This window comes from Trichomycterus rosablanca, chromosome 2 (assembly GCF_030014385.1).
Source record: "Trichomycterus rosablanca isolate fTriRos1 chromosome 2, fTriRos1.hap1, whole genome shotgun sequence".
In the NCBI taxonomy this organism is placed as follows: Eukaryota; Metazoa; Chordata; class Actinopteri; order Siluriformes; family Trichomycteridae; genus Trichomycterus; species Trichomycterus rosablanca.
Window position 1 is genome coordinate 8989942 of NC_085989.1, and position 14441 is coordinate 9004382.

General features: G+C 41.8%; 1 protein-coding gene across 3 annotated transcripts; it reads right to left on the reverse strand.

Annotated features, from left to right (window-relative positions):
• Nucleotides 1-1955: 1955 nt before the first annotated feature.
• epn1b (epsin 1b) lies at nucleotides 1956-13470 on the reverse strand. Of its 3 annotated transcripts, none has more exons than XM_062990038.1 (10): nucleotides 13421-13470; nucleotides 11665-11758; nucleotides 11392-11547; nucleotides 9037-9165; nucleotides 8558-8669; nucleotides 7463-7626; nucleotides 6310-6895; nucleotides 6109-6228; nucleotides 4990-5142; nucleotides 1956-2184 (listed from the first exon to the last, which is right to left on the reverse strand). In XM_062990038.1, the coding sequence occupies exons 2-10, from the start codon at nucleotides 11731-11733 to the stop codon at nucleotides 2156-2158; spliced, it is 1518 nt and encodes a 505-aa protein (XP_062846108.1). In that variant the 5' UTR covers nucleotides 11734-11758; nucleotides 13421-13470; the 3' UTR covers nucleotides 1956-2155. The 3 variants fall into 3 exon arrangements, with proteins under 3 accessions (XP_062846108.1, XP_062846107.1, XP_062846109.1); XM_062990037.1 differs by lacking the exon at nucleotides 1956-2184 and adding an exon at nucleotides 2713-2896; XM_062990039.1 differs by lacking the exon at nucleotides 1956-2184 and adding an exon at nucleotides 2713-3686.
• Between the last annotated feature and the right edge of the window lie 971 nt (nucleotides 13471-14441).

A 14441-nucleotide genomic window follows, 5' to 3' on the forward strand; every position in this document is an offset into this window, starting at 1 on the left:
AATTGTAGAACTACTTAGTGTTTCTATATGGTAAGTGGAGCAGAAAAAAATATATATATATTGCTTTGTACAAAGTCTTAGCCTTCCCATTGAAGCATGTACTAAGATGACTTTAGGCATGAGGATTTGATCCGCTCATCTGACGATTCATTCACTGTCAGTCATTGTTTACCACACAGAATAATACAATTCTAAAACTCATTCACACCTCACTTTTTACTTAAATTATTTTGTTGATTATATGTTTTAAAACAGAAAATACAGCATCAAATAGAGTTCACTACTGGCCCCACACTTTTCACCCTTACTGTATGTAGCAGCTTTTTAAGTGGCATTTACTAAAAGTCAAAAGAAACTTACCTTTTTAAGACATGCTACTCTCTAAACTGTGTAAAACATGTAACATGTAATGCGTCCATCACCTTTTACTCCTTCTCACTCTCACTCGGTCACAGTCTCTGGAATAAATTTAATCACAAACCCTTCGAGATTCCTTTAATCTTGCCGAGGCCATCTGTTCCTTCTCCTCCCAATACTCCTTGTATATCTATGTCTGTTGCATCTTTTGCATCACTCACTTTATTGCTATGGGAAGGAAGAATGATTTGATGTGACCTTTTTATCAGTGTTTATCAGCTATATCGTTTGTATTAAGGCAATAAATAAGTGATAAAAAACATTCTGCACAGAATAACAATGAACAAACTTGTGTTTGGTGTTAAAAAACTGGTGTTTTTTTCCTCCCAATTTAGTCGTATCCAATTACCTGATTGCATGTCGCTTCCTCTCTACTGATGCATTTACATTTTCGGCATTTAGCAGACGCTTTTATCCAAAGCGACTTACAGTTGTGAGAGTATACAATCTAAGCAATTGCGGGTTGAGGACCTTGCTTAAGAGCCCAACAGTTGCAACCTGGCAGAACCGGCAACCTTCTGAATACTAGTCCAGTACCTTAACCACTAGGCTACAGCTGCCTACAGCTGATGCTGATCCCCACTCCTGATCGAGGAGAGGAAGACTGACACACATCTTTTCACCTGCACGAGACGAGTTCATATGCAGATCAGCTTTGTGTACGGAGAGCCACACCCTGATCAATGCATTATTCCTTGACTCAGCCAGCAGAGGTCATAATTGCATGAGTTATGAGGTCCGTGTACGGCTCCCCACCCCGTATGAACAACAGGCCAATCGTTGTTCATGTAGCCACCCAGCCCAGTCGGATGGCAGAGCTGAGTTTCGAATCGACAAGTTCGAAGTGTCAGCTCTGGTGTGCTAGCATGTTTTACCGCTGCGCCACCTAAGCGGCCAAACTGTAGTGGTTTTGATGCCAAGTGTCAACTGTAGGGTTAATGATGAAGACAGTTTACCTGATGGCTTGTCAAAACAGTTGACTGGATTTTTGTTTGAGTAGCTGCTTCACCTGATGCCGTTTTTCTGAAGGCATTATAGTGATGCCATGGTCTATACAGATCCTGCAATGTTGTAAATCAGAAGGTGTTTAGATGATATTATAATAGGGTATAATTCTGCAGTGCCATGTGATTGGCATGTGTGTCGCATGTGTTTCCTACATTTCATCCAGGGATTCAAACTTACTACGACCCTAAATAGAATAAAGTGGTGGTAAAACAGACAATAATTTAGTACTGAAGTATATGCAATCCCAAATCAGAAAAAGTTGGGACAGCACGGAAAATGCAAATAATACATTTACTTCGAATTTCATTTCATTGCAGACAGGATGAACCTGAGATAGTTCATGTTTTATCTGCTCACCTTCATTTCATTCATTAATAAACATCCATTCCTGCAGTTCAGGTCTGCAACACATTCCAAAAAAAGTTGGGACAGTAAAGCATTTACCACTTTGTAATGTTGCCATTCCTTTTCACCACACTTAAAAGACGTTTTGGCACCGAGGAAACCAAGTGATTTAGTGTTTCAGCTTTTATTTTGTTTCGTTCTTCCTGCAAACACGTCTTAAGATGTGCAACAGTACGGGGTCGTTGTCGCATTTTTCCTTTCAAAATTCTCCACACATTCTCTATTGGGGACAGGTCAGGACTGCAGGCAGGCAGGCCAGTCCAGTACACGTACCCTCTTCTTCCGCAGCCATGCCTTTGTAATGTGTGCAGCATGTGATTTTGCATCATCTTGTTGAAAAATGCATGGACGTCCCTGGAAAAGATGAAGGCAGCACATGTTGCTCTAAGATCTCAATGTACTTTTCTGCATTAATGCTGCCATCACAGAAGTGTAAATGACCTTTGCCAAGGGCACTGACACACCCCCATACCATGACAGACCCTGGCTTTTGGACTTGTTGCTGATAACAGTCTGGATGGTCCGTTTCGTCTTTGGTTTCCAAAAAAGACCTGGAATGCTGATTCATCTGAGCACAATACACGTTTCCACTGTGTGATGGTCCATCCTAGATGCCTCAGAACCCAGAGAAGTCGACGCCGCTTCTGGACGTTAACATAAGGCTTCTGCGTGGGTTTCCTCCCACAGTCCAAAAACATGCAGTCAGAATAATTGGAGACACTGAATTGCCCTATGAATAGGTGTGTGTGTGTATGTGTGTGTCTGCTCTGCGATAAACTGATGCCCCGTCCAGGGTGTTACTGTGTGCTTTGCGCCCATTGAAAAAGCCTTCGCGACCATATTTGGATCAGTGGTTAAGAAAGTGAGTGAGTGAGACCAGAATTCACACCATTATTAACTTTATTTGGTCTTCCCATATATTCACAACAAACAATAGAATAAATATATGTATCTGTCATCCAAAATAAAGATATAATTACAACACTGATTCATCAGAAATGACATCAATTCCAGCGTAACTGCATGACGGCTCCAAGTTTTACTTCATCATATTGACTTGCTGTTCCTTTTACAATTGTAAAAAAAAAGTTACCAACATTATTTCAAGATCAACAGAGCACATAAATAAATAAATAAATAAATAAATAAATAAGTCCATAGTCTGGTCTCAATGATGACAAATTTGAATAAAAGTTACAATTATTACAATTATTATTTTTTTAAATTTTTTATTTTTTTGTCTGCCAATTTCACTTACCCACAGTCAACCATGTTTTAAAAACATTAAATACAATTATTTATTAGCATTTTAACGTCATGTTTTACACACTTTAGTTACATTCATGACAGAAACAGTAGTTACTAATTGTCACGGCAATTTAGTGTCTCCAATTCACCTCACTTGCACATCTTTGGACTGTGGGAGGAAACCGGAGCTCCCAAAGAAAACCCACGCAGACACGGGGAGAACATACAAACTCTGCACAGAAAGGATCCGGATCGCCCCACCTGGGGATCGAACCCAGGACCTTTTTTGGGGCTGTTCTAAGCAGTTCTTGAAATCATCTCATGTCTTCCTGCTCGGGATGAAAATCATCACTAGTACGTAATATGGCTAAAGCTAAAAAATAGTGATGCTGGCAACTTGGGTAAGCCGAGGAGAAGCTGTGACGTGCCTTCATTTAGGGAAAACATAAACATTCTTGACTTAATATTGTTATTATTTTTCTAATTCATTATTATGTGCGCAAATTAAACTGTATCATAGATATGTATAATTTTACCTTTATGATCTAAAGCATAGGAGTTAATAGCTCTGGTTCATGAGCATGCAAGTCAACGTCCTTACTTGAACCCTGTTTAGATGCAAACAGTCAGTTCATGCTTAAAAGCCCTCCAACCTGGCCACATGAACCAAAATTGCAAGTTTAAGTTTAGTGGGGTGTTAACTTTCTCACATGAGTGATAATGGTGGTGCATAACCTTGTTTGCTTCACTATATGAAATGATAATGTATAAATAATATTTTTTAAATGAATAAAACCAATGCAAAACCAATATTTAAAAGTCACAGATGTAAAACACACTAGCACACCATAGCTGGGATTTCGAATACATCGTATCGAATCTCAGCTCTGCCATCCGGCTGGGCGGCCACATGAACAACGATCGGCTGTAGTTCAGGGTTGGATGAGCCGGACCAGGGTTCCTCATAACTGGTGCAATACGACCTAATGGCACCTGCACAGGGTTGGGAAATAATGCTGATCAGGGTGTGGCTCTCCGTGCACAAAGCTGATCCGCATATGAACTCGCCTTGTGCAGGTGAAAAGAGGCAGTCGGTACTGCACACGTGTCGAAGAGGGCGTGTGTCAGTTGTGAAGCTTCTCACGGTGGATACGACTAGATTAGGCGAGAAAATAGGGGTACCATGACCATACTCTGACCATACTGTGTGGACAGGTTTACAGAACACATGTACAGCATATTGTTGCTTAATGATTATAAACACACATGCACACACCCAATAAACTCCTCACATGGCTTATAATAAGGCTTTGTGAAGGGTAGATGTCTGAGCATGATGGAAAAAATTAAGACCAGAATATGTTGTCCTCTACCCCCTTAGATTTCACACTTCTGGTACTACAAACTGACGGAGATTGCCTAGGATTGCCCGGATTTATGTTGCTGGGTTGCACCGTTCCAGATTTCATATCCGGTCGAGCTACAGAAAGCTCAAGCAAGGGTAAACGAGACAGGCTGGTCTGCTGGGGTGTAGTTGCTATGTCGTGTACTTGTGGCACCAGAGCGTGGTTTATGGATGCCGTAGAGGGTGAAGTCATGGGGGCAAAACTGTAAGCATTCTGAGTGGATGGAAATGGTAAATATGCCTCACTACGGAGCCTTGGTAGCAAAGGAACACCTGGGAAGCAAAGGAATTACCAGTATAGAAATAAAGCCAGGTGAAGGAATGAATGAAGCAAATAGAAAGTTTAACAGAGAGGGAAAAAAAGAAGGGGTTACACCTTCGAAATGGGGACAAAATCTACAATGACTACATCTATTCACTGAACACTACATGATACACTCAAAATTAAGCAATTAACTGCATTCTTTCATGTGTTTCAGTCTCTATCTGGCTTCAGGCATCCTTACCCTGTGCTTTTTGACTATTGGTTGCCATAGCATTAAGTGGAGGCTGTGTTGGTTTGGGTTTGACAGACATGAGATTGTCGAGGTCCACCAATGATGCTCCATCCTCGAAGAAACCAGCTGTGTTTTTGGAGTCCTCCGATGAGGCTACGTTACCTGCGAATAAATAAAATATATACACTGATCAGCCATAATATAAAAATCACCTCCTTGTTTCTACACTCACTGTTCATTTTATCAGCTTAACTTACCATATAGAAGCACTTTGTAGTTCTACAATTACTGACTGTAGTCCATCTGTTTCTATACATATCTTTTTAGCCTGCTTTTACTCTGTTCTTCCATGATCAGGACCCCCACAGAGCAGGTATTATTTAGGTGGTGAATGATTCTCAGCACTGCATTGACACAGACATGGTGGTGGTGTGTTAGTGTGTGTTGTGCTGGTATGAGTGGATCAGACACAGCAGCGCTGCTGGAGTTTTTAAATACCGTGTCCACTCACTGTCCACTCTATTAGACACTCCTACAGAGGCGATCGCTCATCTATTGCTGCTGTTTGAGATGGTCGTCTTCTAGACCTTAATCAGTGGTCACAGGACGGTGCCCACGGGGCGCTGTTGGCTGGATATTTTTGGTTAGTGGACTATTCTCAGTCCAGCAGTGACAGTAAGGTGTTTAAAAACTCCAGCAGCAATGCTGTGTCTGATCCACTCATACCAGCACAACACACACTAACACACCACCACCATGTCAGTGTCACTGCAGTGCTGAGAATGATCCACCACCCAAATAATACCTGATCTGTGGTGGTCATGTGGGGGTCCTGACCATTGAAGAACAGCACGAAAGGGGGCTAACCAAGCATGCAGAGAAACAGATGGACTACAGTCAGTAATTGTAGAACTACAAAGTGCTTCATGGCTATATGGTAAGTGGAGCTGATAAAATGGACAGTGTGTGTAGAAACAAGAAGGTGGTTTTAATGTTATGGCTGATCAGTGTATATGTGATCACTGTTGCTAAATACCTGAAGACAAAAATTTGGGAGTGTGTCCACATAGTTTTGACCATAAGTGTATAAGCTAAGGTTAGAGTATAGACAAGAAAAATGTTTTGTACTTTCTGTAGGGGCACCCCAGGAATCCGAGCTTCCTCCATCACCAAATGGGTCAGTTGCTGCTGCTGCATCAGGGGGAGATGTGGTACCCCAGGGGTCATTCAATGAAATTGGTGCTGAAGCTGAAGGAGAAGAACAGAGATCCAAAAAGTCAGTCTTATTATTTTATAACTAACACTGCATTTTCTAATTCTTTTACTTACCTAAAGAGTCCCATGGGTCATTATCAGGTTTGGCCCCATCAGCAAATGGATCAGTAGAAGTTCCATTATCTCCTGAGGTTCCATTATCTCCAGCCCATGGGTCAGACTTTGCCACAGTTGCAGCTGACGGCGTCCCCCAGGCGTCTGACGATGCATGACCAGACCCTTCCACGGAATCTTTCGGTGCTCCCCAAGGATCTGTTTTTTCATGCTGTAAATCTGCACCTAAATCATCTGCTGTGCCCCATGGGTCATTATTAGAAGGACCTTTGTCTTCTTTAGGTTCTGCTGCGTCACCCCACGGATCATTCTTGGCAGAGGGTGATTGTTTTTCGATGTCTGTTGAAGCACTCCATGGATCGTTGGGAGCAACGTCTTTTACACTATCCACCGACTCTTCCCAATGATCGCTGGGTGCCAAACCCGAATCTTTGGAGTCTTCTGAAGGTGCGCCCCAGGGGTCGTTTGTAGCGGAATCTGTATCTTTCGGAGCATCAGATGGAGCTCCCCAAGGATCGGAGTTGGATGTAGGGGCTGCTGTTGAGGCTTGTTCCCACAGGTCAGGTTCTGCATCACCTTGCTTCGCCTGACAGAAATGTACATTCTTAAATTTTTTTTATTTTTTGCTTTTTCTCCCCCTTTTAGCGCGTCCAATTATCCAATTTGCATCGTGCTTTCTCTCTGCCCATGCCGAACCCTGCCCTGACCGAGGAGATCGAAGCTAACCCACATCCCCTCCGACATATGAGCAGCAAGCTGGATGCATTTTTGCCACCCACACCTTCATGAGTGTTGTGCCACCTAGTGTTGCATGCGGAGAGACGCACCCTAAGAGCACTCCTTCCTCATCTCTGTGTGGGCGCCTCTAATCAGCCAGCAGAGGTCGTAATTGCACCATTCTGACAGAGACCCACATCCGGCTTTTTGTCCCGCCCCCCAACTGAACAACAGGCCAATCGTTGTTCATGTTGCCACTCAGCCTTGAGCCGGTAAGGCAGAGCTGGATTCGATACCATGAATTCGGGATCCAGCTCTGGTTGCAGCGTGTGCTTTTTACCGCTGCGCCACCTGAGCGGCATAGAAATGTACATTCTTAATACAAGTTTTAATACATATTTTATCTACTCCAGATGCATAAACACACAAAACTTACAAGTCTTTCTTCTTCCTTCTTTTTTTCCTCCATTGCCCGCTGCTCCTCCTTTTTCTTCGCCATAGTGGCTGTTAGATCAGCCACGGATGGGATGTTATCCAAGGATGGCAACCCAGAATACGGAGGAATCTCAGCCTTTGTTTTATCACTGGAGTTTATGGAAGCTGAAAAAAGACAGACATCATAGTCTCATTAAACCGAGCCACTGGGGGTACCATTGCCAGTGCACTCTTAGTGTCTGTTCCAAGACCGAGCATGTTTTTTAACATTAAATTAAACATTAAAACCACCTCCTTGTTTCTACACTCACTGTCCATTTTATCAGCTCCACTTACCATATAGAAGCACTTTGTAGTTCTACAATTACTGACTGTAGTCCATCTGTTTCTCTGCATGCTTCCATGCTGTTCTTCAATGGTCAGGACTCTCCCAGGACCACCACAGAGCAGGTATTATTTATGTGGTGGATCATTCTCGGCACTGCAGTGACACGGTGGTGGTGTGTTAGTGTGTACTGCACAGAGTTCTTAAACACCTCACTGTCACTGCTGGACTGAGAATAGTCCACCAACCAAAAATATCCAGCCAACAGCGCCCTGTGGGCAGCGTCCTGTGACCACTGATGAAGGTCTAGAAAATGACCAACTCAAACAGCAGCAATAGATGAGCGATCGTCTCTGACTTTACATCTACAAGGTGGACCAACTAGGTAGGAGTGTCTAATAGAGTGGACAGTGAGTGGACACGGTATTTAAAAACTCCAGCAGCGCCGCTGTGTCTGATCCACTCATACCAGCACAATACACACTAACACACCACCACCATGTCAGTGTCACTGCAGTGCTGAGAATGATCCACCACCTAAATAATACCTGCTCTGTGTAGAGAAACAGATGGACTACAGTGAGTAATTGTAGAACTACAAAGTGCTTCTATATGGTAAGTGGAGCTGATAAAATGGACAGTGAGTGTAGAAACAAGGAGGTGGTTTTAATGTTATGGCTGATCAGTGTATCTGCATATAGTGTACCTGGTTATGACACCTGTGCATGCTAAATATACTATTCTTAAAAATGACAGGTTAGTAAAGATTACCAGTCGCCAACTTGTCCTTGGTCTTCATGGCAAACTCCCTCTCCTCTTTACGTTTCTGCTCATCTTCTATTAGTGCCATCACTAATTTGGCTTTCTCCCTGACATTCACACCCTAAAGAGAGCAAGTTAAAAACATTAATAACAATTACTGTGCACATTTGGGGCATTTTAACTTTTAAATGATAACTTGTAGTTCAAAAGTAATTTTGTGCATGTATGAGTCTAATTCATTCAAATTGTTTTTCAATAATATCAGACTCCTGATATCAGTAACAAAATATATCAGTATAAATGATTTCTTTCTGTTTTAACAGTAATTAACAAAGAAAGCAAAACCTGGAGCGTCTTGCAATCACACTTTGCATCAAAATTTAAAACAGTAAATGCAAATGTGTTATGTTTTTGGTACTACCAACATAAAACTTTTAACTTTTTAAATAAATAGGCAATTAAAGACAATATGTATGTAATAAAAGTACCTGGTCTTTCCCATCCTTGTCTGTGTAGCGATACTCTACTAGAGGTTTGACAATATGAATGTTCTCTTGACACTGCTTCGGAATACGGTCTGAACCAGTTTTTAGGAGATACTCCAACAGGGTTAAAGACTGCAAAGATGAGAAAAAGAAATATATGATAAAAGATAAGGAGGGTATAAAATGAGGATTCACTAAAGGCTCATTTAGGGTAAGGAAAACTGGGTCGTGGCTCACCACTGCAGGCCAAACATACATTTCGGGTTACGAAAAATCTTTTTCAACTTAACGTACGAACAAATTTCGGATTACGAACAGAAATTCGCGAAACACGTGCCGTCACAAACAAGTTCACCCCGACCGTCTCTTTCTCTATATATATACAGTGAGCGAACATTCGGACAGCGGACCGTGTTTTTCCGGTGTTTTCCTTATATTTTGTAAAATTCAATATTAAAATGTCCCTAAAGAAGGTGCTGAGGAAGCATAGTGCTGAGAAAATTAAAAAATCACTATTTGATGTGTTGTATAATTACTCCTGCTAGTAGCCGTCACTGTGTATCAAACAGAGCAGGCAGTGAGTAAGAGAGAAGAAGGAAGTCACTGAGTAAAGTATTCTTTCTTTCGTGCAATTACACCTACAAAACACAACACTACTGAAATAAAGAAGGAAATAATAGAGACATATGAGAGTTAAGGAAATGTATTATGGTGTATAGTACAGCACACGTACAGTACTACTGTGTATTGTTGTTTATTATTGTTTATTACAGTAATGTCTATTCTATAATTTAAGATTCAAGGGAAAATATAGTTGTATTTATTACAAAAAAGACCATTTAAGAGATTAGAAAGGTTAGGTAAGGGGGTGGTTTGGGAGGTCTGGCACGGATTAATTCCATTTACATTATTTCTTATGGGACAAATACTGTAGGTTTAACTAACGAACATTTTGACTTAAGAACAGCCATTCGGAACCAATTAAATTCGTAAGTCAAGGGTCCAATGTAATGAGAAAATCGTCAGTTCAAAAAGACTATCTACTGTACATGATACTGTGAAAAGATTAAGGGATTTTTAAGAAATCTCAGTCAATTTAGGACAAGGCTGGAAACCACTGTTACATGGTCATAACTTATCTCATATGGCACTGCATGGGAAACAGTTTCATTAAATTTCCTTCCTTTTGCTTCAATTTTCTCCTCTTGTATGGCATGGGTGACTTGAATATGTATAAAGATTTACACATACAGCTATATAAGGTTAGTATTGGTTTACTATAAAAGTCCCAACCGTTCATGAATTGTACCAACAAATAACGTTTCAGACCAATGTGTGGACATGTGTGTATTTCTATCCAATCTATAACCAACTGATTTTTTATCATTATTTATAAACCATTTGCCTTACACATACGAATAACTGCAGCACTACAGTAAATGAATGAAACAATGCAGGGTAACCTTGTCTAGACATGAGTAAACACTGCAAGCAGAGTAAAAAATAGTCTCGTTGAAAGACTGACTGCAGATGTCAGGTCAAACCCTTGTCTCATGATCCTAAATGTGGGGAAAATAGTCTGACCAGCAGTGAATTATTAAGCATGCTGTAATACGATAGCAAGCCACCAAACCGCACTGTTAAAGTGTCAGGTTTTTATTTTAAGAGGTTAAAGTCACTAGAATACATTATTTGTACAGGGTTTTATTTGTAAAGAATGCCCACCTTACAATTTCTGCTATTTTTGCATATTTGCTAATAAAATTTAATATTTAATAAGACAAGCAAATTTTAATTACAACCATTAACCAAAACAGAATCTATTGGCTTAACCTTCATGTTCTGACTGGGGTCCCTGAGACCCCAGAGCCTCTTTAATAGCTCACAAAATAGCCTACGCCGTTTTAATTAGCTTGATACTAGAAACTGCAAATAAACAACATTTATATATATTTTTTTATACTGATAGGTGTTCCAAACACCCTCTAATTTATTAAAAACATTTCTGCATATCCGAGCTGGGGTCAGAGCGCAGGGTCATTGTATGGGAGTCTTGCTCAGGGCCCAACAGTAACTGCACAGCAGATACAGGATTTTATTTTATTTATTTAATAACGCCATGATTAACACACATGTCATTTAATGGCAAAAATAGGTTTTATGGTTCTGTCTGTGTTTATTTTATCTTGTCTTTATGTTTTGGTCCATAGAGTCAGAATTTAAACCCACAACCTTCCGTCCAATAGCCCAAAGCTCTACCCACTAGACTACAACTGTATCAGAGCTTATTAAGCTGAAAAATTGAACAAAATACCTAATAATCATCTCTCTCCTTACTGCCCATCGCTTCTTCCCTACCTTGTAGATGTGCCTCCAGTTCTTGTCATCGTTAAGACGCTTCCACAACATTGCCATAATTTCGTTGCATGCAACCACATTGTAGGTCAGGTCAGATATGTCAGACATCTGCGAGCTGGATGGCCCCCAGGGGTCATTGGAGGTCGCCTCCCTCACCTACAAAATAAACAGAAACGCATGTTAAGTCTCATTGGAGAGCCTAAAACACTGTTAGTTCTCACTTAATGCACTTAGTGTAACATACAGGAGAAATGAGATAAAACGAACTCTTACCTTGACTTCAGCCTCAGAGAAATTCTGAACCAGGTTCTTCAGTGTCCGGCGTATCATTGACTGGGTCATGGTGCTTGGTGTGGTGGCTACAGCACTGAAAAATCAAAGGTGAAAGGATAAAAGAAAACAGTAAATGCAAATATTTATTCATGCATTTTCTCCCATTGTGGATCCGATTGCATTTGTGGAGGGTACATTGCTGCTCATGCCTCCTCTGACACGTGCGCAGTCCTAGCAAACCTATTTTCTCCCCATTTTCCTCCCGATTTAGTGCACTCAATTTTGTCTTCCGCTGCTACCAGAGATACCAGATTGCATCCGAGGAGAGCACGTCGCTGTACACGCCTCTTCCGACACGCGCACAGACCTCCTCTTCTCGCCCCTGCTTTCTGCACATGCGTCTCTTCCGCTAATCAAGGTCCGTATACAGCGTATGAAGATCCACCCACCCACACATAGTCCGGCCCCCACCCTGCAGATACGGTAGCCAATTAGTATCTGCTGCAGGCACTGGCAATTATGCCTGCCAGATTGTGCTCAGCTGACTAGTTTCGAACCGAGGAGTTTAAAATCTCGGGACTGGTGTGCTAGCGGAATATCCTCCTGTGCCACCTGAGCGCCTTCTATTATAAGGAAGCTCACAGCTGCTCACACCCATTTTTGGCATAATCAGCCAAGACAATTTACAGCAATAAATGTAATTGTCTGTCCCATTGGGCTAGGATTCAGAAATACACTAAAGGGAACAAGTATTCAAATGAGGTATGTTAATAATTACCTGGTTAATCGATAAGCAACTAACAAGTGGGCAAGCTGTAGCCTAGTGGTTAAGGTACTGGGCTAGTAATCACAAAGTCGCTGGTTCGAACCCCACCATTGCCAGGTTGCTGCTGTTGGGCCCTTGAGCAAGGCCCTTAACCCTCAATTGCTCAGACTGTACACTGTAACTGTAATGTAAGTCACTTTGGATAAAGGCGTCTGCTAAATGCCATAAATGTAAACATCCTTTTTTTCGGTTTACGTCAGGTGATCGTGGATGAAAGTGCATGTTTATGACAGGATTTGTCTGTTTTACTATTGCTTTATCCTGGTCAAGGTTGCGGTGGGTGCAATTCACTGGGTGAAAGGTGGGAAACACACCGAACAGATTGCCAGTCCATAACAGGTCAAAAACAAACACACATAGGGCAGTTTTGTATCTCCAGTTGACCTGACTGCATGTCTTTGGACTGTGGGAGGAAACCGGAGCACCCAAAGGAAACCCACACAGACACGGGGAGAACATGCAAACTCTACACAGAACGGACCCGGATCGCTCCACCTGGGAATCGCTCCACCTGGGACCTATAGTAAAAATATTGCAATAATTTAGAGAAAAATCAAAACAGAAGCATTTTAACACGTGATCTTATAATTTTGCTCCCTGCTGTATGTCTGGCATGCATGATGCTTAGTATGACTGTATGATCGAACTAAAATGAGCTATTAACGTCACATATTGCGCATTATTAAAGCCAAAACACAGATCTTTATGCACAAACAGCACCGTTACAGTTTGATGCTCGGGTGCATTTGAGCTAAGCAGCATCACTGGATGTAACATGATAGCAGATCTGCATCACTGATAACGAACAGAGCTCCACCTCCTAAGATACCCGTCACGCATTTCTATATTAAACATTAGTGCATTTTTAATAAACAGTTCTCTTAATTTAATGCTTAATATAGCAATAAAATAAATAACAGCACAACAAACCTGAGACTGGACGGATGACACAGAGAAGCAAAAGACGCTCTTCCCGAGCAAGGCTGGAAGCAATTTCCGCTTCCGGTGTTTGCCACCTGTCAACACAACAGCTCCTGAGACCCTCCCCCCTCCCTCCTCTGTAATCCAAATACTATAGTGTACTAGCATACTAGCATAATACATAGGTATACTACACACTATTGCAGTTACCATTGTCGTTTAATCATTATCAAAGTAAACACAGTCATGTGACTCAAGCATTCAAATTCACCTGTAGGTATTCCATAACCCCAAAAAGACGAGGGCATAACAGTGGGTAGACAGGATAGTGTCTACAGCTAGGGTGGTCACTTCCATAACCCCAAAAAGGAGGGTATGAAAGTGGGTAGACAAGATGGTGTCTACAACTAGAGTGACCAATTCCATAACCCAAAAAAGGAGGACATCAGACCCCAAAAACGAGGGCATGACAGTGGGTAATCAGGATAGTGTCTACAGCTAGGATGCCCACTTCAAAACCCCCCCAAAAAAGGACATCAGACCCCAACATCATGGGCATGACAGTGGGTAGTCAGGATACTGTCTACAGCTAGGGTGGCCACTTCCATAACCCCAAAAAGAAGGACATCAGACCCCAACATCGTGGGCATGACAGTGGGTAGACAGGATAGTGCCTACAGCTATGGTGGACACCTCCCTAACCCCAAAAAACGAGGGTATGACAGTGGGTAGTCAGGATATTGTCTACAGCTAGGGTGGCCACTTCCATAACCCCAAAAAGAAGGACAGCAGACCCCAAAACCAAGGGCATGACAGTGGGTAGTCAGGATAGTGTCTACAGCTAGAATAACCACTTCCATAACCCCAAAAAGAAGGACATCAGACCCCAGAAAGAAGGGCATGACAGTGGGTAGTCAGGATAGTATCTACAGCTAGGGTGGCCACTTCAATAACCCCAAAAAGAAGGACATCAGACCCCAAAACCAAGGGCATGACAGTGGGTAGTCAGGATAGTGTCTACAGCTAGAAT